This window comes from Entelurus aequoreus, linkage group LG08 (genome assembly GCF_033978785.1).
Source record: "Entelurus aequoreus isolate RoL-2023_Sb linkage group LG08, RoL_Eaeq_v1.1, whole genome shotgun sequence".
NCBI classification, from domain to species: domain Eukaryota; kingdom Metazoa; phylum Chordata; class Actinopteri; order Syngnathiformes; family Syngnathidae; genus Entelurus; species Entelurus aequoreus.
Window position 1 is genome coordinate 17,754,912 of NC_084738.1, and position 26,250 is coordinate 17,781,161.

Here is a 26,250-nt window from a genome sequence, read left to right on the forward strand (position 1 = left end):
ACACAATCATTAAAAGTCTTATTTGGACATCGCTGCACAAGTTGTAATAATTCAATCTTGTCTACTTCATCAAGAAAAAAACTATTAATATTATCTATTATAGTTTCTCCAATTTCATTCTGAACTTTGATTTTTGGTAGTTGTTTAGCCAAAGTAGGGTCGATTATTAAATTATTATAAATTATACAAATAATTTTCTCTATAATTTTTTTCATAAATATCTCAATTTTAGACTGGAATTTTAAGTTGTGATTGTTCTTTTTTTAGAACCCTGTTCTGGTCCAGGTACCTTTTTGTATTATCTTTACATTTATTTTTAAATTGTTTGAATGTTTTTTGGAAAATGAAGCAAATTTAAATGTAATCCAAATTCTTCCCTGGCCTTATCTTTAATAACAAAAATACAATCCAATGTCCATCAAGCAGCACAGTTCCTCTTTGCTGAATACACAAGTTTCCAAAGTCAAGATTCATGAAATATACCAAAATACCTGATACTCATGCACCAATTTTTTTGGAGAACTACCTACAAGAAGGAATAACGGTGTTACCAAGCCCAAAGGGTGAAGAAAACACTGCACTGTAAGATCTCTTGCAGGGGAAATGCAAGTTCTTTCAGGATGTATCATTTCATGCTATACCATGGGCCTTAGGTAAACTGTGACACTTGAAGAACACTTTATCGTCGTGCAAATCAGTTAAGACTCCTGCTGTAATTATATTGTTTACACAAGCAATGTAATAAATAAATGGAATGTTACTCAGGGGATGAACCTTCACCGCTTGAGAAACCAGAACCTGAGGTCGTAGATGAGCCTTCAGGAGGAATAACAGGAAGAGGAAGACCAGGGCATGTGAAGCTGCTGTCAGTATCCAGCCCATCAGAGCTGAACTGGACAAAGCCTGGCTGATCAGAACTGATGTGTGAGTTGATCCAGGACTGGTAGCGGGACACTCTGGTATAACCTCCCGGCAGATCAGGTCTGGCACAGCCAATACCAAAACTGACAATTCCAGACTGGATCCAGATTAAATTCTGCTCGCTCATCATTGGACCTCCTGAGTCGCCCTGAATATGTGGAGAGGAATCGTGTGTCAAATCATACATTAATTATTTCAAACCAAAATGGTAAATGTAAAGATGTTATCTACCTGACACGCATCTTTTCCTCCTTCAAGTAAACCAGCACAGATCATGTTGTCTGTAATAGAACCTACACCATACTGGCAGTTACACTGTCTGTTTCCCACAACTGGAACCTCCACTTCTTGTAGCGTTTGAGGGAAGGGGAGTAACACTAAACAGTACAGGAAAAATATTTTAGTTGTAGTCAAAATAAACTTATATTACTTTATTAGTAAAGGACATTACCTCCCTCCTGGACTGCTCCCCAACCAGTGACCCAGCTATCAGTACCACTGATGAAGTTACTGCTACTGGCTGCCAGACACACAGGTCTGATGTAGTCTGTGAATGTGACCGGTGAGGAAAGTCTAAGCAGAGTGATGTCGTTGTCCAAGGTAGAACTGTCATAGTCCGGATGCAAAATGATTGTGTCAACAGTTCTGGACACTTCGTTTGGGTTGTTGCCCTGCAGGTTCTGACGACCAAGAGAAACTGACCATTCAGAGGTATTGGTGCTACAGAGACAATGTCAAAGGTTAAATGGTGCAAGTACTTTCAAAATATATATGATATATTGTTCAGGTGACCCACCTGAAGATGCAGTGGGCAGCAGACATCACCCACTCTTTGTTTATGAGAGAACCACCACAAACATGGCTGCCAAGAAACTGCAGACTGGCCTGCCAAGGCCAACTTCCTTCTTGAGCATCTTCACCTCCAACAATCCTCGTTCTCACTGGAGTGGTCCCACATACTAAAAAGAAATACACTTTTGTTGTAATCATCTGGAAAGAATGTTGATTTAATCAGACTGATTCTTTAAACCAAAATGCCACCTCAAAAATAAATGTCTTTGTAATTGCCACATTTGTTTACTGTCACAGTGAAGCTTTGAACATGTTGGTTGTCCTTAAGTAATTTTCTTGTGACTTAAGAGCTAACACTAATACAATCCAGTGTCCATCAAGCAGCACAGTTCATCTTTGCTGAATACACAGAAGTTTCTAAAGTCAAGATCTATGAATTATACTAAAATACCTGATGCTCATGCACCAGTTTTTTTGGAGAACTACCTAAAGGAAGGAATAACAGAGTTACCAAGCCCAATGGTTGAAGAAAGGCCTTCTTTCATCTCCGTAATATCGCTAAAATTCGTTCCATCTTGTCCACAAGCGATGCTGAGATCATTATTCATGCGTTCGTTACGTCTCGTCTCGATTACTGTAACGTATTATTTTCGGGTCTCCCTATGTCTAGCATTAAAAGATTACAGTTGGTACAAAATGCGGCTGCAAGGCTTTTGACAAAAACAAGAAAGTTTGATCATATTACGCCTATACTGGCTCACCTGCACTGGCTTCCTGTGCACTTAAGATGCGACTTTAAGATTTTACTACTTACGTATAAAATACTACACGGTTTAGCTCCAGCCTATCTCGCCGATTGTATTGTACCATATGTCCCGACAAGAAATCTGCGTTCAAAGAACTCCGGCTTATTAGTGATTCCCAGAGCCAAAAAAAAGTCTGCGGGCTATAGAGCGTTTTCTATTCGGGCTCCAGTACTCTGGAATGCCCTCCCGGTAACAGTTAGAGATGCTACCTCAGTAGAAGCATTTAAGTCCCATCTTAAAACTCATTTGTATAATCTAGCCTTTAAATAGACCCCCCTTTTTTTTAGACCAGTTGATCTGCCGTTTCTTTTCTTCTCTCCTCTTCTCCCCTGTCCCTTGCGAGGGGGAGTTGCATAGGTCCGGTGGCCATGGATGAAGTGCTGGCTGTCCAGAGTCGGGACCCCGGGTGGACCACTAGCCTGTGCATCGGTTGGGGACATCTCTGCGCTGCTGACCCGTCTCCGCTCGGGATGGTTTCCTGTTGGCCCCGCTGTAGACTGGACTCCCGCTGATGTGTTGGATCCACTGTGGACTGGACTTTCACAATGTTATGTCAGACCCACTCGACATCCATTGCTTTCGGTCTCCCCTAGAGGGGGGGGGGGGGAGGGTTACCCACATATGCGGTCCTCTCCAAGGTTTCTCATAGTCATTCACCGACGTCCCACTGGGGTGAGTTTTTCCTTGCCCGTATGTGGGCTCTGTACCGAGGATGTCGTTGTGGCTTGTACAGCCCTTTGAGACACTTGTGATTTAGGGCTATATAAATAAACATTGATTGATTGATTGATTGAAAAACACTGCACTGTTAGATTTCTTGCAGGGGAAATGCAAGTTCTTTCAGGATTCATCATTCCATGCTATACAATGGGCCCTAGGTAAAATATGGCACTTGAAGAACACTTCATTGTCGTTCAAATCAGTTAAGACTCCTGCTGTAATAATATTATTACACAAGCAATGTAATAAATAAATGGAATGTTACTCTGGGGACGAACCTTCAGCGCTTGAGAAACCAGTACCTGAGGTTGTAGATGAGTCTTCAGGAGGAATAACAGGAAGAGGAAGACCAGGGCATGTGAAGCTGCTGTCAGTATCCAGCCCATCAGAGCTGAACTGGACAAAGCCTGGCTGATCAGAACTGATGTGTGAGTTGATCCAGGACTGGTAGCGGGACACTCTGGTATAACCTCCCGGCAGATCAGGTCTGGCACAGCCAATACCAAAACTGACAATTCCAGACTGGATCCAGATTAAATTCTGCTCGCTCATCATTGGACCTCCTGAGTCGCCCTGAATATGTGGAGAGGAATCGTGTGTCAAATCATACATTAATTATTTCAAACCAAAGAGGTAAATGTAAAGATGTTATCTACCTGACACGCATCTTTTCCTCCTTCAAGTAAACCAGCACAGATCATGTTGTCTGTAATAGAACCTACACCATACTGGCAGTTACACTGTCTGTTTCCCACAACTGGAACCTCCACTTCTTGTAGAGCTTGAGGGAAGGGGAGTAACACTAAACAGTACAGGAAAAATATTTTAGTTGTAGTCAAAATAAACTTATATTACTTTATTAGTAAAGGACATTACCTCCCTCCTGGACTGCTCCCCAACCAGTGACCCAGCTATCAGTACCACTGATTAAGTTACTGCTACTGGCTGCCAGACACACAGGTCTGATGTAGTCTGTGAATGTGACCGGTGAGGAAAGTCTAAGCAGAGTGATGTCGTTGTCCAAGGTAGAACTGTCATAGTCCGGATGCAAAATGATTGTGTCAACAGTTCTGGACACTTCGTTTGGGTTGTTGCCCTGCAGGTTCTGACGACCAAGAGAAACTGACCATTCAGAGGTATTGGTGCTACAGAGACAATGTCAAAGGTTAAATGGTGCAAGTACTTTCAAAATATATATGATATATTGTTCAGGTGACCCACCTGAAGATGCAGTGGGCAGCAGACATCACCCACTCTTTGTTTATGAGAGAACCACCACAAACATGGCTGCCAAAAAACTGCAGACTGGCCTGCCAAGGCCAACTTCCTTCTTGAGCATCTTCACCTCCAACAATCCTCGTTCTCACTGGAGTGGTCCCACATACTAAAAAGAAATACACTTTTGTTGTAATCATCTGGAAATAATGTTGATTTAATCAGACTGATTCTTTAAACCAAAATGCCACCTCAAAAATAAATGTCTTTGTAATTGCCACATTTGTTTACTGTCACAGTGAAGCTTTGAACATGTTGGTTGTCCTTAAGTAATTTTCTTGTGACTTAAGAGCTAAAACTAATACAATCCAGTGTACATGTTGGTTGTCCTTAAGTAATTTTCTTGTGACTTAAGAGCTAACACTAATACAATCCAGTGTCCATCAAGCAGCACAGTTCATCTTTGCTGAATACACAGAAGTTTCTAAAGTCAAGATCTATGAATTATACTAAAATACCTGATGCTCATGCACCAGTTTTTTTGGAGAACTACCTAAAGGAAGGAATAACAGAGTTACCAAGCCCAATGGTTGAAGAAAGGCCTTCTTTCATCTCCATAATATCGCTAAAATTCGTTCCATCTTGTCCACTAGCGACGCTGAGATCATTATTCATGCGTTCGTTACGTCTCGTCTCGATTACTGTAACGTATTATTTTCGGGTCTCCCTATGTCTAGCATTAAAAGATTACAGTTGGTACAAAATGCGGCTGCAAGGCTTTTGACAAAAACAAGAAAGTTTGATCATATTACGCCTATACTGGCTCACCTGCACTGGCTTCCTGTGCACTTAAGATGCGACTTTAAGATTTTACTACTTACGTATAAAATACTACACGGTTTAGCTCCAGCCTATCTCGCCGATTGTATTGTACCATATGTCCCGGCAAGAAATCTGCGTTCAAAGAACTCCGGCTTATTAGTGATTCCCAGAGCCAAAAAAAAGTCTGCGGGCTATAGAGCGTTTTCTATTCGGGCTCCAGTACTCTGGAATGCCCTCCCGGTAACAGTTAGAGATGCTACCTCAGTAGAAGCATTTAAGTCCCATCTTAAAACTCATTTGTATAATCTAGCCTTTAAATAGACCCCCCTTTTTTTTTTAGACCAGTTGATCTGCCGTTTCTTTTCTTCTCTCCTCTTCTCCCCTGTCCCTTGCGAGGGGGAGTTGCATAGGTCCGGTGGCCATGGATGAAGTGCTGGCTGTCCAGAGTCGGGACCCCGGGTGGACCACTAGCCTGTGCATCGGTTGGGGACATCTCTGCGCTGCTGACCCGTCTCCGCTCGGGATGGTTTCCTGTTGGCCCCGCTGTAGACTGGACTCCCGCTGATGTGTTGGATCCACTGTGGACTGGACTTTCACAATGTTATGTCAGACCCACTCGACATCCATTGCTTTCGGTCTCCCCTAGAGGGGGGGGGGGGGGGGGGGGGGGGGGTTACCCACATATGCGGTCCTCTCCAAGGTTTCTCATAGTCATTCACCGACGTCCCACTGGGGTGAGTTTTTCCTTGCCCGTATGTGGGCTCTGTACCGAGGATGTCGTTGTGGCTTGTACAGCCCTTTGAGACACTTGTGATTTAGGGCTATATAAATAAACATTGATTGATTGATTGATTGAAAAACACTGCACTGTTAGATTTCTTGCAGGGGAAATGCAAGTTCTTTCAGGATTCATCATTCCATGCTATACAATGGGCCCTAGGTAAAATATGGCACTTGAAGAACACTTCATTGTCGTTCAAATCAGTTAAGACTCCTGCTGTAATAATATTATTACACAAGCAATGTAATAAATAAATGGAATGTTACTCTGGGGACGAACCTTCAGCGCTTGAGAAACCAGTACCTGAGGTTGTAGATGAGTCTTCAGGAGGAATAACAGGAAGAGGAAGACCAGGGCATGTGAAGCTGCTGTCAGTATCCAGCCCATCAGAGCTGAACTGGACAAAGCCTGGCTGATCAGAACTGATGTGTGAGTTGATCCAGGACTGGTAGCGGGACACTCTGGTATAACCTCCCGGCAGATCAGGTCTGGCACAGCCAATACCAAAACTGACAATTCCAGACTGGATCCAGATTAAATTCTGCTCGCTCATCATTGGACCTCCTGAGTCGCCCTGAATATGTGGAGAGGAATCGTGTGTCAAATCATACATTAATTATTTCAAACCAAAGAGGTAAATGTAAAGATGTTATCTACCTGACACGCATCTTTTCCTCCTTCAAGTAAACCAGCACAGATCATGTTGTCTGTAATAGAACCTACACCATACTGGCAGTTACACTGTCTGTTTCCCACAACTGGAACCTCCACTTCTTGTAGCGTTTGAGGGAAGGGGAGTAACACTGAACAGTACAGGAAAAGTATTTTAGTTGTAGTCAAAATAAACTTATATTACTTTATTAGTAAAGTACAATACCTCCCTCCTGGATTCTTCCCCAACCAGTGACCCAGCTATCAGTACCACTGATGAAGTTACTGCTACTGGCTGCCAGACACACAGGTCTGATGTAGTCTGTGAATGTGACCGGTGAGGAAAGTCTAAGCAGAGTGATGTCGTTGTCCAAGGTAGAACTGTCATAGTCTGGATGCAAAATTATTGTGTCAACAGTTCTGGACACTTCGTTAGGGTTGATGCCCTCCAGGTTCTGACGACCAAGAGAAACTGACCATTCAGAGGTATTGGTGCTACAGAGACAATGTCAAAGGTTAAATGGTGCAAGTACTTTCAAAATATATATGATATATTGTTCAGGTGACCCACCTGAAGATGCAGTGGGCAGCAGACATCACCCACTCTTTGTTTATGAGAGAACCACCACAAACATGGCTGCCAAAAAACTGCAGACTGGCCTGCCAAGGCCAACTTCCTTCTTGAGCATCTTCACCTCCAACAATCCTCGTTCTCACTGGAGTGGTCCCACATACTAAAAAGAAATAAACTTTTGTTGTAATCATCTGGAAAGAATGTTGATTTAATCAGACTGATTGTTCATAAATTCTTTAAACCAAATGCCACCTCAAAAATAAATGTCTTTGTAATTGCCACATTTGTTTACTGTCACAGTGAAGCTTTGAACATGTTGGTTGTCCTTAAGTAATTTTCTTGTGACTTAAGAGCTAACACTAATACAATCCAGTGTCCATCAAGCAGCACAGTTCATCTTTGCTGAATACACACAAGTTTCTAAAGTCAAGATTTATGAATTATACTAAAATACCTGATGCTCATGCACCAGTTTTTTTGGAGAACTACCTAAAGGAAGGAATAACAGAGTTACCAAGCCCAATGGTTGAAGAAAAACACTGCACTGTTAGATTTCTTGCAGGGGAAATGCAAGTTCTTTCAGGATTCATCATTCCATGCTATACAATGGGCCCTAGGTAAAATATGGCACTCGAAGAACACTTTATTGTCGTTCAAATCAGTTAAGACTCCTGCTGTAATAATATTATTACACAAGCAATGTAATAAATAAATGGAATGTTACTCCGGGGACGAACCTTCAGCGCTTGAGAAACCAGTACCTGAGGTTGTAGATGAGTCTTCAGGAGGAATAACAGGAAGAGGAGGACTAGGGCATGTGAAGCTGCTGTCAGTATCCAGCCCATCGGAGCTGAACTGGACAAAGCCTGGCTGATCAGAACTGATGTGTGAGTTGATCCAGGACTTATAGCGGGACACTCTGGTATAAACTCCCGGCAGATCAGGTCTGGCACAGCCAATACCAAAACTGACAATTCCAGACTGGATCCAGATTAAATTCTGCTCGCTCATCATTGGACCTCCTGAGTCGCCCTGAGTGTGTGGAGAGGAATTGTGTGTCAAATCATACATGAATTATTTCAAACCAAAGAGGTAAATGAAAAGAAGTTATCTACCTGACACGCATCTTTTCCTCCTTCAAGTAAACCAGCACAGATCATGTTGTCTGTAATAGAACCTACACCATACTGGCAGTTACACTGTCTGTTTCCCACAACTGGAACCTCCACTTCTTGTAGAGTTTGAGGGAAGGGGAGTAACACTGAACAGTACAGGAAAAGTATTTTAGTTGTAGTCAAAATAAACTTATATTACATTATTAGTAAAGTACAATACCTCCCTCCTGGACTGCTCCCCAACCAGTGACCCAGCTATCAGTACCACTGATGAAGTTACTGCTACTGGCTGCCAGACACACAGGTCTGATGTAGTCTGTGAACGTGACCGGTGTGGTAAGTTTAAGCAGAGCGATGTCGTTGTCAAAGGTATCAATGTTAAAGTCTGGATGCAAAATGATTGTGTCAACAGTTCTGGACACTTCGTTAGGGTTGATGCCCTCCAGGTTCTGAAGACCAAGAGAAATTGACCATCCAGAGGTACTTGTGCTACAGAGACAATGCCAAGGGTTAGATGGTGCAAGTAGTTTCAAAATATATATGACATCATGTTCAGGTGACCCACCTGAAGAAGCAGTGGGCAGCCGACATCACCCACTCTTTGTTTATGAGAGAACCACCACAACTATGGCTTCCAAAAAACTGCAGACTGGCCTGCCAAGGCCAACTTCCTTCTTGAGCGTCTTCACCTCCAACAATTCTCGTTCTCACTGGACTGGTCCCACATACTAAAAACAGAAAAACTTTTGTTGTAATCATCAGGAAAGAATGTTGATTTAATCAGACTGATTGTTCATACATTTTTTAAACCAAATGCCACCTCAGAAAAATGTTTCTTTGTAATTGCTACTGTTTTTCTTACTGTCACAGTGAAGCTTTGAACATGTTGGTGGTCCTTAGGTAATTTTCTTGTGACTTAAGAGCTAAATTGAATATTAATGTTTCAGCAAAGGTAAATATGATTTTATATATGGAAACATGTGTTGTGTTCATAAGTATCACTCGATAAGCCTGTGTAAACAAGTGGTACTCACCATCCAGCTGAGCATGTGAGTCTGTGGAAATACAATGCAAAAAAGGAGTCAATTAGGGTCAGATACAAGCAATACAATACAGGTTTATACAGTTTATTACCATTTTTGCCCAAACCTTTACAAAGGCTATTCAATCAGTGATTGGACTGTGTCAACTTAAATCCTTCCAGTGTGCAAACACACTTTGATAACAAAAAAACTATCAACTCCTAACCACCAGCCAACGCTGACAGAGTATGTTAACATATTTTTCATTCCCATAGTTGAAATCCTGTGTTAATTCTATCGACGAATAATTTTCATCTTAGTCACTGTAACAAAACAAATCGATTAAGACGATGACGAAATCAACTGACGGCTTAGTCATTGAATTAAAACGACCCATAAATGTCAAAAGAAACGAAATCCAATTGTACTTGATTTCGTCTTGTAGATGGGTGGAACAAGTTCAGAATATATCTAATCACAGCTCCTTAGTAGCGTATGTGTGCGGCGTAAGCAATGCCAGTAAACTATATCTTCAACATTCTCAGGGCATTCAATCGATCACAACTGGACTGTTTGGTTTGTCTTTGAAGACATTTCGCTTTCTTCTCCTCTATACAAGCACATTTGCGTACATACACTCATGCATATAATAATACAAAGTTTTATAAAACGTATATTAATGTTGTTACTCTAGGGGAGACTGGGTAAAACACGGCACACTGACAAAGCTTAAGCTAACAATCTACAAAGTTAATATAGTTTAAGTCTTTTTCATCCGCTCCATTTATCTGCTTTTTTTTGGTAATTCAAGTTATCGTTACATATAAGTATTGTTACATTTAAAACAAATAAACATTGATTGATTGATTGATTGAATTATTTTGTTCATCCATACATCAATTTTCTACCGCTTGTCCCCTTCGGGGTCGCGGGGGTTGCTGGAGCCCATCTCAGCTGCACAATAGAAGTAATTATTAATATTATTCATTATTTGTATTGGTATTTGTATTGCTCCATTTGTAGTGTAATAATGTTCATTGTCATTTATGTGTTACTAATATTTACTTCACTAACTGCTTCTTTGCTATCACTTTTCGTATCATATTTGTACATATCGTATTTGCTGATGCTGTCCTGTTGTTGTTATTGTTATTGTTGTTGTCTCTCTGTCTTATACCCCTTTTGTCCCTGCAATTTCCCCATCTGTCTTTCTTATTTTTCTCGTTTTTCCTTTCCACTGCTGCTCTGGTCCAGCTGCGCAAAACAACAATATAAATTCATTTAATCAAGTCAAATACAAATAAGGCAACAAGAGAAGTATCCCACACTTCTCTTTTGTAAAGTAAATCTGTACAGCAAATATGGGCATCTACATCAACAGTAGGATTTGCCTGAAAACAAGAAAAGAAGACATTTCGCCTCTCATCAAAGTAGGCTTCATCAGTTCGTGCTCATAGACTTAGATTGGTCAGATGTAGATGAGCAAGAACTGATGAAGCCTACTTGGATGAGAGGCGAAACGTCTTCTAAGACAAACCAAACCGTCCAATTGCGATCGATTGAATGTCCTGAGATTACAATGACCTGGATGAATGAGAACATTCATAGACATAGTATATCTTCAACACATTGACATCTCTATGTGACCCTACAGCAACCATGACAAAATGATCACTTGCACATATAAGTCGCTACTTTAACACATATGAAAAATATGGTTACTAAACCAATTTATGTGATTTAGAGGCTGTTCTCAGGAGCCCCACAAGATAGCATATCAACGTCAATTTTGCAACTGTTGGAGAATTGGGAGCAAGCTGCAACTCACTTCAAATAATTTATGTCACAATGATAAGATCTGTATTGGACTATGGGAGTGTGTGGTGTATGGGGCAGCAGCGAAAAGCCATTTAAAGAAGCTGGATGCTGTTCAAGCACAAGCATTACAAGTCTGCAGTGGGGCTTTTAAAACATCACCACTTGCCACCGTGCAAGTAGAAACAGGAGAAATAAGGAGAAGGAAACGGATGACCAACCACTGCGTACATTTATAATTTATATTTTTATAAATTATTTTCCAAAAATAACATCAGCCAAAACATATAACAAAAAGGGGAAAAACAAAACACACAAAACAAAGCAAATAAAACCCAACGAAACAAAAATCCCCCCCACCCCCCACTCACACACACATTCACACATCCATTGAGAGACGCTTACATGAACTAGAGAAAATCCAAAATGAAACAAAATTAAAATAATAATAACAAAAGATAAATAATAATTTTAAAAAAAAAAGATAATAATAATAATAATAACAATAATTCATACATTAACCATCTGACCAAACCAGTCTATTGACTTTTGCAGTCAAGATATTTCATTACAGGGCCCCAGGAGTCCTCCCATTGTCTTTGAATGGATTGTCCACTGTATCACAGTTTCTCCATATGTATAACTGAAACAAGTTAATGAAGCCAATTTTGAAGGGATGGAGGAGTTGGTGTCTTCCATTCTGCCAGTATGAGTTTCCTGGCCAGCACTGTACCCATTAAGAGTGCAGATTGGGTGTAGAGGGGAAGACTTAATGAGTCCACTGAACATCCAAACAGGGCTAAGTCTCTGTCGGGTAAGAATGGGCTTTGGAAAACTTCAGAAAAAAAAAGAGAAAATCCTTGACCAAAATGTACCGATGACTGAACAGTTCCAAAATAAATGCAACAACGTACCGTCACAAGTTGGGGACACAGTAGGATAGAATTTATGTAACATAACCTTAAAATAATGAAACCTATGTATAACTTTGAACTGAATTAACCTGTGTCTGCTGTTTATTTATCATTTGTGAATGTAGGAAAGTGCGTACATTTAAAGGGACGTAGAACCAATTATCCAACCAGAGACGCTTTACAGGAAAGCTGGGAAAATGGGAGGAGCACAACTGAGTATTTTTCTAAACTAAGTAATATGGTAGCACAGGAAGTGTCAATTGAAGGATGACAAATACGCCCAATAGTAGTTTATCCCACAAAGGCCCCATGGAGACTAAAGTACCACTGAGGATCTTTCGTTACTACAAGTTAAAATGACAGGAAACAGATACAGCAGCAGTATATGGACTTTGTGCAGGTGTACACATGACAGGGCAAACAATCTGTAAACTGTGGTAATGGGATTTAGAGTGACAGTTTCAGGTAAGGGTGTGGGCATGCATGAAAGAACTGGGGATTGGTTGGGTCTGTACACAGTGGAGATTGTGGCAGTGTTGGTGGAAATAACATCACAAAAACAGATGCGCAGATTCAGCATCAGTTCTTGAGAGAATCCCACCATTTCACTCCGACTGTAGACAGGACATTTTACAAAACCCAAAACCAGCGAAGTTGGCACATTGTGTAAATCGTAAATAAAAACAGAATACAATGATTTGCAAATCTCTTTCAACTTATATTCAATTGAATAGACCGCAAAGACAAGATATTAAATGTTTGAACTGAGAAACTTTTTTTTTTTTTGCAAATAATCATTCACTTACAATTTAATGACAGCAACACACTGTAAAAAAGTTGGCACAGGGGCATTTTTACCACTGTGTTACATGGCCTTTCCTTTGAACAACACTCAGTAAACATTTGGGAACTGAGGAGACCAATTTTTGACGTTTTTCAGGGGGAATTATTTCCCATTCTTGCTTGATGTACAGCTTAAGTTGTTCAACAGTCCGGGGGTCTCCGTTGTGGTATTTTAGGCTTCATAATGCGCCACACATTTTCAATGGGAGACAGGTCTGGACTGCAGGCAGGCCACTCTAGTACCCACACTCTTTTACTATGAAGCCACGCTGTTGTAACACGTGGCTTGGCATTGTCTTGCTGAAATAAGCAGGGGCGTCCATGATATAACGTTGCTTGGATGGCAACATATGTTGCTCCAAAACCTGTATGTACCTTTCAGCATTAATGGTGCCTTCACAGATGTGTAAGTTGTTACCCATGCCTTGGGAACTAATACACCCCCAAACCATCACAGATGCTGATTTTTGAACTTTGCGCCTATAACTATCCAGATGGTTCTTTTCCTCTTTGGTCCGGAGGGCATGACGTCCACAGTTTCCAAAAACAATTTGAAATGTGGACTCGTCAGACCACAGAACACTTTTACACTTTGCATCAGTCCATCTTCGATGAGCTCGGGCCCAGCGAAGCCAGCGGCGTTTCTGGGTGTTGTTGATAAATGGCTTTGGCTTTGCAGAGTAGAGTTTTAACTTGCACTTACAGATATAGCGACCAACTGTAGTTACTGAAAGTGGTTTTCTGCAGTTTTCCTGAGCCCATGTGGTGAGATCCTTTACACAATGTTAGTTTTTGATGCAGTACCGCCTGAGGGATTGAAGGTCTGTAATATCATCGCTTACTTGCAGTGATTTCTCCAGATTCTCTGAACCTTTTGGTGATATTACGGACCGTAGATGGTGAAATCCCTAAATTCCTTGCAACAGCTTGTTGAGAAATGTTGTTCTTAAACTGTTGGACAATTTGCTCAAGCATTTGTTCACAAAGTGGTGACCCTCGCCCCATTCTTGTTTGCGAATGACTGAGCATTTCATGGAAGCTGCTTTTATACCCAATCATGGCACCCACCTGTTCCCAATTAGCCTGTTTATCTGTGGGATGTTCCAAATAAGTGTTTGATGAGCATTCCTCAACTTTCTCAGTCTTTTTTGCCAATTGTGCCAGCTTTTTTGAAACATGTTGCAGGCATCAAATTCCAAATGAGCTAATATTTGCAAAAAATACTAGTTAATAGTTTACTAGTTCGAACATTAAGTATCTTGTCTTTGCAGTCTATTCAATTGAATATAGGTTGAAAAGGATTTGTAAGAGATAGTAATGTGGGAATTTTGCCTATTCCATCTTAATGATAAAAAAAAAAGAAAGTAAAATGCTCAGTTACTGGAAAATAAGTCTGCTGACTGCGTGTGACTTTGAATAAAGTTACAGAGAACCGATACGGATACAGAGCCAACATTTAATTAACAACGCAATAGCTAGCAAAAAATGTGCTGCTGCAGTGTTTATGGATTTAACAAAAGCATATGACACAATCAATCATAATATCTTATGTAGTGTATTAATGCTATTGTTTACTGTTTGACCTTTCAGTCTTGCCGTAATTTGTAAGTGCCTACTCCGCATGCCTGTTGCCCAGGTAGTGAATCCAGTTACCCCTCGTGTACGCTGTAATGCTGTTCTCCCAAGGTACGCTAGATAAAGTGTTTAAACTTGTGCATCGCCTCATTATTCAGGTCTGAGTACATGTTAATAAACAAATTAGAAAGGTATGGAAGAGGGTTGGTCTTGAACTGGGTAACAAGCTACTTAACCAACAGGAAGCAATACATGCAACTAGGCTAACACAAAGCTTAGAATATCTACCTCAGGGACCAATATTGGGATCAAAATTGTTCAATCTTTGTATAAAGGACATTTTTAAAGTTACAAAGGACTTAAAGTGAGTATTATTTGCAGACGACAGAACTGCATTTTGTTCAGGGGAAAACACACATTATACAAATAACAGAAGAAATGAACAAATTCAAAAGATGGTTTGACAAAAACAGACTATCTTTGAATATCAGTAAAACTAAAATAATGTTATTCGGTAACAGTAGAAGAGAAAGTAGAACACAAATAGGCGGAGTAGACATTGAAAGGGTAATAATAGATGATAAAATAAACTGGAAACCTCATGTAAAAATATACAACATAAAGTAGCAAGAAACACGTCAATAATGAATAAAGTAAAATTTGTTCTGGACCAAATATCACTTCATTTTCTCTACTGCTCGCTAGTGTTACCATATCTGAGTTATTGTGTAGAAATATGGGGAAACAACTACAAACTGTGAGGAACTCGCATGGCTGCCGTTTGTGTGTCCCCAAGATGCAAGAACCAGGAGGAGGATGAGCAGGTAAGATGATTTTAATTATCATAAACAGAAAATAAAGCAGTCTTGCTTAAAAGTTCCAAACATAGAGAGTCTATCATCGAGCACTGAGGAGTGCTCGAGAGAAAACCTAAATAGACATACGCTGATTGGCAGCAGGTGTGGACCGGCTGCCAATCAACGGCAGGTGAGGAGAAAACAGTGCTCCGCGGAACAAACAGGAAATTTAACAAAATAAGAGCACTGACAGGAAGTACTACAAAAACCAGGAGACAAACGGAAATGAAGTGACCGATCGTCACACAAATGTGCGCTTCATTAGCTAATGGTGTTACAAAAAAAAAACAGTTAGAATAATACATAATGTTGGACATAGAGAACATTCAAACCATATTGGTGCATTTGCAATTTTTAAAATTACATTATATTGAATTTAATTATGTACAAAGCAAACTATGACCTGCTACCCAAGAATGTACAATTATTCTCAACAAAAGAGGACAAATATAACATTAGAGGAAAATCAAATTTCAAACATTTGTATGCGCGTACAACACTTAAAACCTTTAGCATACCCGTATGTGGAATTTAATTTATGGAATGGATTAACCAAAGAAATCAAACAAAGCACCAATATGATTCACTTTAAAGGCCTACTGAAATGAAGTTTTTTTTAATTTAAACGGGAATAGCAGATCCATTCTATGTGTCGTACTTGATCATTTTGCGATATTGCCATATTTTTGCTGAAAGGATTTAGTATAGAACAACGTCGATAAAGTTCGCAACTTTTGGTCTCTGATAAAAAAAAAACCTTGCCCCTACCGGAAGTAGCGTGACGTTGTCAGTTGTTCACTCCCTCATATTTTCCTATTGTTTTCAACGCAGCTAGAGCTATTCGGACCATTACCCCATTAATTTGAGCGAGGATGAAAGATTCGTGGACGAGGAACGTTAGAGTGACGGACTAGAATGCAGTGAAAGACATATTTTTTTTCGCTCTGACCGTAACTTAGGTACAAGCTGGCTCATTGGATTCCACACTCTCTCCTTTTTCTATTGTGGATCACGGATTTGTATTTTAAACCACCTCGGATACTATATCCTCTTGAAAATGAGAGTCGAGAACGCGAAATGGACATTCAGTGCCTTTTATCTCCACGACAATACATCGGCGAAACGCTTTAGCTACGAGCTAACGTGATAGCATCATGCTTTAACTGCATATAGAAACAAAAGAAATAAGTCCCTGACTGGAAGGATAGATAGAAAATCAACAATACTATTAAACCGTGGACATGTAAATACACGGTTAATGCTTTCCAGGCTGGCGAAGGTTAACAATGCTGTGCTAACGACGCCATTGAAGCTTACTTAGCAACCGGACCGTACAGAGCTATGCTAAAAACATTAGCTATCCACCTACGCCAGCCAGCCTTCATCTGCTCATCAACACCCGTGCTCACTTGCGTTCCAGCGATCGGCGGAAGGACGAAGGACTTCACCCGATGCGTTCGGCCAAGGTGAGGTCGCCGGCTAGCGCGTCTGCTCTCCAACAAAGTCCTCCTGGTTGTGTTGCTGTAGTCCGCTGCTAATACACCGATCCCACCTACAACTGTCTTCTTTGCAGCCTTCATTGTTCATTAAACAAATTGCAAAAGATGTCCAGAATACTGTGGAATTATGAAATGAAAACAGAGCTTTTTGTATAGGATTCTACGGGGTACCATAACTTCCGTTTAACTGACTACGTCACGCGCATACGTCATCATACCGCGACGTTTCAGCCGGATATTTCCCGGGAAATTTTAAATGTCACTTTATAAGTTAACCCGGCCGTATTGGCATGTGTTGCAATGTTAAGATTTCATCATTGATATATAAACTATCAGACTGCGTAGTAGTGGGTTTCAGTAGGCCTTTAAGAGATTGTTCAAACTACAAGTGTTCACAAAGTACAAAAAAGAACAATTATGATGAACATCTTGAACTTTTTTTTTGAGATAATCATTGTTTATGTATTTAATATTTGTTTACTTATTTACTTGGTATATTATTTATGTATTCACTGTTCTCTTACAAACAGAGAACAAGGAAATGGGATAAAATTGCTATGATATGAAAAGGGTTAGGATTAAATAAGCTCTGCTTCTTCCCACTCCTTTTCGGTTGTGCTATAATAAAACAACTGGAAATGTGTGATGCATTACATTGTATCGTATGCATGTTAGAAATAAACTGAAATTGAACTGAAATAATCTTTTTCTTGATGGCAGCAGGTAGCTCAGGGCCGTGTTAGTCATGCGATATCTTTATTGGATTTAGAATCACAAAGGTAGCAGTGACAAAGTTCAATCTTATCTGAAAAAGGAAACATAAACACTCTGTACTGCGCTGCTAGAAATACATTTATTTGTATCTCGTTATAAGGAAATGGCAGCACAACGTAAAGTCTGTTTCCATAAGGAGTTACGCCAGATATCGTGGCTATATCCACACAAACATGGATATTTGTTTTGGACTATATACATGTTTTGAAAAAAAAAAAAAAAAAAGTCAAGTTAATAAAAACAAACAATAAACATCTCAATTTTCCCGTCCACAGCCATAACATAAATGTGTTTGGGCTGAAATATAATGCAGTATAAACAGGTCTTAAATGTTCAACTTACTTGCAGTTAAAAGACTCATCAGAGTCAGGATGTTGAGCCATTCCATTCCAGCCATCGTGTGCATGCACATCTGACATGTCCGTCTATTTAAGCTTCAATCCACCTGCTTTAAGGTGTGTGCCTGTCATTTCACGAAAGTTAATCACCCCCTTGAAGCTTCAGTAATTAAAAACACTTCCAAATAATTACTGGGGGCCAATTATGTGAATTACCCAATGCATACCGCACATGTATTGTTCTGTGCCAAAATCGATTTTATTTCTTCTTCTTACGTAGCTTTCGTCCTCCTATAACTTTCATATTTTTCATCTGATTCATCCCGTTCAAACTTCAAAATGTTTAGGCCATTCAGGACACGCAAACCTTTCCCAAAATTCTCCGGTTAGGTCAGAATTCTACTTTGCCCAAGATATATTTATTTGGATATTTTTCTTTCGACTCCTCCACCCACATTTTCAACAAACCAACCAATTGTTTCACAATCGAAACATTCCTCCTCAGGACAATAGGGCCAGTTGTTTCTGAGAATTCGCAGTTTTAACGCATTTCCGGATTTTCTGTAACGCAGGGGGGACATTTTTTACTATGTCCACCATTCTTCCATATGGTTTTTTACTTCTTTTTTTTTTTTTTACCCTAAAACTAACCTTGACTGCAAGTAAAAGTTCCAAGTGATATATTTTTTAGAAATCAAAAACATTGATACCCTAATACCCAGTAGAGTCGCAGCAATGCATTATAGGTACATGTCATTTTTAATTACTGATCTCCCAGGTTGCTGTGTATTTCTCTGATGATGCAGTTGTGTATGTCCATGCAAAAAACAATCATAAAGCTGCTCAAGAACTATCAGCTGCAATGACCAAAGTTTACTACTAGCTCAGGGGTCGGCAACCTTTACCACTCAAAGAGCCATTTTGGCAAGATTCACAAATTAAAGAAAATAATGGGAGCCACAAAACAATTTTTAAAATTTAAAATGAAAAACACTGCATACAAAGCTTAAATGCTGTGTGCTATGTTAACCAGGGGTCTCCGACACACGCACCGGCACGCACTTTAATGTGGAAATTTGATGTTAATGCAGCCCGCAAGTTTTGAATGAATGGCACTTGATGGCGTCATACTTACCAAACCTCTCATTTTTCCCGGGAGACTCCCGGGCATCAGAGCGTGATGACACTGCATTTGGCGCCCTTTACAGTCTGCCCTAACAGTGTACCTGCTCAACCATACATAGAATGCAATCTCAGCTTGCTCACGTAAATGACAGCAAGGCGTACTAACTCAGCAGCCACACATCTTACACTGACGGTACCAATACCCAGAATCCCATGCAGCACTAACTCTTCCGCTCAACCAACGCACGGAGAGGGGGGGGGGGGGGGGTTGATGTGTGGGGGGATTTGGTGGTAGCGGGGGTGTATAATGTAGACCGGAAGAGTTAGGGCTGCATGGGATTCTGGGTAATGGTTGTGTTGTGTTTATGTTGTGTTACGGTGGGATGTTCTCCAGAAATGTGTTTTTCATTCTTTTTTGGTGTGGTTTCACAGTGTGGCGCATATTTGTAACGTAACAGTGTTAAAGTTGTTTGATACGGCTACCATCAGTGTAAGCTGTGTGGCTGATGAGTAAGTATGCTTTGCTGTCTCCCACGTGTACAAGTAATTACAACATACAACATGTGGCTGGACTGGCACGCTGTATGTAAATGCTATAGAGGACAATTACTGTAGAGCAATTAGGCCACGCCCTCACTTTAGTAATTAGAGTGTAAATAGGATTATTATTTCCCTGGGAGTAATCTATGAGAGACACTGAGATCCATAAATCTCCTGGGAAAATCTGGGGGGTCGGCAAGTATGTAGCTGAGCCGCATCAGAGTGGTCAAAGAGACGCATGCGGCTCCGGAGCTGCGGGTTGCCGACCCCTGTACTAGCTGGTAAGTTCTCAAATGAGCCTGAGTGCATCAAAAACTGCATGTACTGTGTGCCACTGAAACTGTGTTTTATTCATATATTTTTAAACTGTAATTCTTAATAAATTGTATGATGTGGTCTTATTATTTTTACGTCTTTCCTTTTATGTCTGGGACTAAGAATGGAAATTAGCACTGTGCTGAATCAGGCATATTTACAGCAATAAAATAATTATAAATAAATAAATGATAAATTGAAAAAATATTTGTAAAAAAATTAGACCATTTTATTGAAAATAACATGCTGTTGAGTAGGAGCCAGTGTGGATTCAGGGCCAATAGATCCACTGCTTCAGCTGTAATGAATATAATGGAGGATATAGCAACAGCAACTGATAATAAGAAATACACCAGGGGTATTTATCGATCTTAAAAAAGCATTTGATACTATAGATCATTCTATATTATTGTCCAAGTTGTATTCATTTGGTGTGAGAGGAGTAGTTTTAGACTGGCTAAGAAGTTATTTACATAATAGACAAGGGTTTGTGGATTTTATGGGTAATACATCTGAACAAATGAGGATTGAATGTGGAATTCCACAAGGTTCGGTTTTGGGACCAACATTGTTTATTTTATATATTAATGATATATGTGAGATATCAAAGTTATTGAAATTTGTATTATTTGCGGACGACACCAACTTTTATAGTTCGGGACATGACTTAAAAGCATTATCAAACATTATTGAACAGGAAATGATTAAACTTAAGAGATGGTTTGATACCAATAAATTATCATTAAATGTAGAAACAACAAAGTTCATGATTTTTTGTAAGAGGAAAAGGGAGGAAACGATCAAACTGTCAATAGATGGAATTGATATTGAAAGGGTTTCTGAACTTAGATTTTTAGGAGTGATACTGGATGACGGTCTGACATGGAAATCTCATATTGCACATGTATGGAAAAAGATGTCTAAGAGTATTTTTATATTAAATAAGGTAAAATATGTGTTAGATTATAGGGCAATGCGTATATTGTATTGTGCACTTATATTGCCATATATCAGCTACTGTGTGGAAGTGTGGGGGAACACATATAAGAGTAACAAAGGCATTGTATCAACTACAGAAAAGAGCTATAAGGATTATTCATAAAGTAGATTACTTAGAATACACTAACATATTATTCATTAATTCGGGTTTATTGAAATTACAGGAGCTAGTAAAGTTACAGACATTATGTGTCATGTTTAAGGCTAAAAGTATAACATTACCAGCAAATTTACAAAAAATGTTTGTCATCACTTCTGAGAATGAGGAGCGTAGAAGAAAAGGTCATTTTAAACATCAGTTTTCAAGGACAACTTTAAAACAAATGTGTATATCAGTGGGGGGGGGGGGGGGGGGGGGGTTAAACTATGGAATTCTCTTTACAATGAGATAAAAGATTGTAAAAATATATTCCAATTAAAAAAAAAATATAAAGACAGAACAATAAAATCATATGGACAGCCATAAGTGTTTACATTTTGCTTTATATTTATTATTTTACTTATTTTTTGCCTTTTTTGTTTTTGTTTTGTATCACCCTGTGAGGTGTATATTACTTATTTTGTTTTTTTGTTCGGTTTGTACTTCATGAAGTTTTGCACTTGTGTTTTTTTGCGTGTTTTTTGTTTGTTTTCGTTATATTTGGATGTAATTGTTGGTTTATATATCATTAAGTAAGACTGCGTATTATGTTGCAGGGGGCAGGAAAATATAATATTTTTTTTCATCCTGCTCCTTCCCAGGCATTTATGTGTAAATGTATAACTGAATAATTGTGGTACAATTGTCTATCAAAGATGCACATCAATGAAGGAGATAAATAAAAATGAAATGAAATGAAATGAAATGTTTTGCATGTTTCTTAATATGATCTGTCATTTCCCAATAAAGAAATCCCACCATTGACAATCTGTAATTTGTTTTGAAGTTGTGACAAACGTGTTTGATGCACCACCGGCCAATAACTGATTATGCCATGCTGGTGCCACTAGTTTTACATGATGTCCGCAGAACTACGGGGATGTAAAATGTGGAAATTGCGCACCATTAGTAACATTGCTGCCTTTCAGGACCATTTTACAGACAACCTTTATCCTGTATGATTGCATTGCTTTTTTTCACTTTCCTTTGTGTGCTTACTTTTACAGTCTATGATGTGGAGGCATTCAATAAACATGTAGTAGTAACGAAAGTAGCAACAATTAAATAATAATAATAAATACAGCAAAACTATTACATTTATTTTGACATTTGAGATAAAGAGAATGATTTGCATAACATTCAAAAATCATAATAGGAGGGACTAATTATAGTATCCCTCTGGTAGTAATTGTACTTAATTATTTGACGCTGACAAAATTCCTAGCAGAGAGGCCACTGGCAAAGGTTGATAGGAAATAATAATTTGGTATCTTACTGGTAAATCTTCACGATTAGACCTTAGTCCCTTCCTGTTGCTGTGGCCTCAGTGGAAACATGTTGTGAAAACACTTTGGCCAATCGGGGTTGTTTTTGAATCTGCTATATACACAAAGGATTAAACTACAAGTGGTACTAATTATTAAAACAATACAGTGACTCATGCTGGTTAAACAACTCAGAGATCCTGAAAGCATTTTGTGCCCTTCATTTTATATGCAAGCCATTTTGTGTTGAATTGCCTTTTCTTTTCCTTAAAAGGGGATTTCTAGAGCCATTTCAGACATATTAATACATGTTGCATATGTTTACATATGCTTTGTTTAAAGTAATTCAAATAATACAGTAATAGCTTTTCCGTTTCCTACATACAGTGGATAGCATGGAATACATCGATGAAATGGACAGTCGTAAAAACATGCAGACAGTTTTCGCAAAGCTTTCCTTCTAGTTAAGAGAAAAGTGGAAGAGAATTGCTTGTGAAATTGAGAAAAAGTCAGGAATGATAGTCAGGTTCACAGATGCGGTTCGTTTTATGGATAAGCAGGCTAAAATCGCTTCTCGCTAGAGAACGACCGATTATCGGCCGATATTTGGCATTTTGACGTATATCGGTATTGGTCTTTAAAAGAACAATCATAAAACGGCTGCAAAAGACGCACTGGCTGAGGTTCGCAGTAATCCCGCCTCCTGGTGGTAGAGAATGCACCCCCGCCGTAGAATGCACCCCATGACGGGAGTGTTATATCAACTAAAGCCCACACTTAAACTTTCCACGTGCAAGATTGAATCTATTTAAAAAAGTTATTAATAAGAAGCCAAAAAGTGCAAAAACAATAATGTTCGTGTTGGAGGAGTTGTGAATGAATGAAATATGAAATCCGTGCTGCAGTCTGCAGGTGTACCTAATGTTGTGGCCCTGCTGTCATTCACAACTCCTCCAACACGAACATTATTGTTTTTGCACTTTTTGGCTTCTTATTAAATAACTTTTTTAAATAGATTCAATCTTGCACGTGGAAAGTTTAAGTGTGGGCTTTAGTTGATACAACACTCCCGTCAGGTGGTGCATTCTACGGCGGGGGTGCATTAATCCAGCACAACAGCGGCGCATGGGTAAGACCATAATAACGTTTTTTTAATTAAATGTGCTTTTTTGTGTGCTACAGTTTGTATGTGTAAAGTTAAAGTTAATGATTGTCACAAACACACTAGGTGTAATGAAATTTGTCTTCTGCATTTGACCCATTCCCTTGATCACCCCCTGGGAGGTGAGGGGAGCAGTGAGCAGCAGCGGCGCCGCGGAATAATTTTTGGTGATTTAACCCCCAATCCCAACCCTTGATGCTGACTGCCAAGCAGGGAAGAATGCTGGTATGAGCTTTTAAATATAACGCGTTAACTGCTGCCAATCAAATGGTGAATAATATACTCTTTAGGGTTCATATGTTTGTAAATCTGACTGTGATGAAGTCAGTGCCTCACTGCACGTCACTGGTTGTAAGCTACTAAGGACAAGAACGTGAGGGCAGCGGGATGCAAGCCAGTTGAGCGGCATGGCGAGGCCAAGCGGAGGACTGAAGAAGGCCACGGCAGTTGGTACCCCGCGGGTAGGGATGATGTTTGATAAGAAATTATCGAGTTCGAGCTTATTATCGAATCCTCTTATCGAACCGATTCCTTATCGATTCTCTTATCGAGTCCAGATAGGTTGTTGTATATGGAAAAAAAACACAATATTTGGTTTAACAAATCACTTCACATTCTCTACTGTTCGCTACTATAGTATTACCATATCTGAGTTATTGTGCGGACATGTGGGGGAATAACTACAAATGTGCGCTACGTTCGTTAACCGTGTTACAAAAAAGATCAATTAGACTGACACATAATGTTGGATATAGAGAACATACAAACACTTTATTTATTGAGTCAAAAATATTAAAGTTCGATGATTTGGTAAAATTGCAATTGGAATTAAATGATGGAATGGATTAAGTAAAGAAGTTAAACATTGTACTGATATGATCCAGTAAGGTTGTTCAAATGAATAGTGCTTATAAAGTACAAAGAAGAAGAATTATGAGAAATACTTTCAACCTTATTGAAAATAAGATATTCTTCATCTCAGTATATTAATAATGACTGAATTAATTAATTACATATTACAAAACTGTTGTAAATACTAATTCACAGATATTTTATTATAAAAAGGTCAGTAAATGATGTATATATTTGTAAACGCTAAGAAGTGGGAAAGGGGTAGGATTAAATAAGCTTTACTTCTTCCTACTCCTGTAAAGTGAAATGATATTAAACTGTGATGTATTATACTGTAACTGTGTTCATGTTCCAAATAAACTAAGGAAATAAAGAAAGCACTAGTTTATTAGACAGACTTGCAAACTCTGTCGTGGTGTAGGCTACAAGATAACGTTAACGTTATCAGACACGTACAAAAAAGCTCACGTTAACGTTACCGTTAGCCACTGACTATGCTTAAGTAACGTTAGTCTAGCTAACATTACTGCAGTTCTGGTTGACATAAGAGGTAACGTTACTACAAGTGAGCAGATATGGAAATTAACCTGCAACAGTTAACGTTAAGTACTCACCGGCGTCACCGCCACTGTAACTGCGACTTGGGCAGCTGGCAGAAGAAGAGGGGCGTTCTTCGTCGTCTCTGCCGCTGCTTCTCCATGTGTCGAAGACACGACACGGTTCTCGAACCTTCAGGTTATGCGCAGCCTGCACACGTTTCAACATGCTTGTTGTGCTCCCCCCCTTACACGAGAGCGAAGCCTGGCAATAATTGCATATTGCTGCTTCATCCTTTTTTTGGGGTGAAATGAAGCCATGCCTTAGAGCGCTCCATTTTGTTCCTGCTTTTCCTATCTACGCCTAATGACTGAGCTACGTGACGTCATTTCTTGTGATGTCACACGGGGCATTTCTTGTCGGGACGAAATTCGTTCCCAGGGATTCGAATAAAGAATCAAGTCTTTTTCTTTACTATAGTGGTCTCAATAATGGGTACCGGTTCTCAAAAAGGGATTCGAGGCTGAGGACTCTGTTCTTTTCTTATCGAACAACCGGGAAAACCGGGTTCGAGTATCATCCCTACCCGTGGGTGCATTGGGCGCAACAACGGGGAGTTGTGAGCGAGTGTTGGAGGTCGAATCGGGGCCGGTGCAGATGACAGAGGACGTGGACAACGCATTGGAGAGTGTAAGGATGAGTCGAGCCGCAGATCGTGAAGCAAGCCGAGATTAGAGACTCCGGTGCAGCGACGCGGTGAAGCAATAAAGTTTAATAGAAGCCACAAAGTAAATTGAGTAAACTCCGTAAGCAATGCATGGCCAATCAAAAAAAAGTGTGCACACTAGTAAAAAAAACAAAAAACTAAACTGAGCGTTTCAATCCCAAAGCTTTGGTGTTAAAACAAGACAGTTAAAGTCGACTCTTTATGTTGGAAAACTATTTGTCATGATCCGCTGCCGCTTTGTATAGTTTTCGATTCCCTCACTTCCTGTTTTGAGCAACCTGGGTTTGTGTTTTAGTTATAAATAAATGATAAATGGGTTATACTTGTATAGCGCTTTTCTACCTTCAAGGTACTCAAAGCGCTTTGACAGTATTTCAACATTCACCCATTCACCCACACATTCACACACTGATGGCGGGAGCTGCCATGCAAGGCGCTAACCAGCAGCCATCAGGAGCAAGGGTGAAGTGTCTTGCCCAAGGACACAACGGACGTGACTAGGATGGTAGAAGTTGGGGATTGAACCCCAGTAACCAGCAACACTCCGATTGCTGG

The 26,250-nt window shown here is 39.7% G+C and overlaps 1 protein-coding gene across 1 annotated transcript; it reads right to left on the reverse strand.

Annotated features, from left to right (window-relative positions):
• Window positions 1–212: 212 nt before the first annotated feature.
• LOC133655542 (transmembrane protease serine 9-like) lies at window positions 213–18,074 on the reverse strand. The gene is given in 18 exon segments (XM_062055788.1): window positions 213–1,069; window positions 1,153–1,298; window positions 1,373–1,641; window positions 1,718–1,880; window positions 3,542–3,812; window positions 3,896–4,041; window positions 4,116–4,384; window positions 4,461–4,623; window positions 6,361–6,631; window positions 6,715–6,860; window positions 6,905–7,203; window positions 7,280–7,442; window positions 8,044–8,314; window positions 8,398–8,543; window positions 8,618–8,886; window positions 8,963–9,125; window positions 9,432–9,452; window positions 18,039–18,074. Coding segments are annotated over 18 exon segments (3,507 nt in total). The 5' UTR covers window positions 18,058–18,074; the 3' UTR covers window positions 213–757.
• Window positions 18,075–26,250: the final 8,176 nt, after the last annotated feature.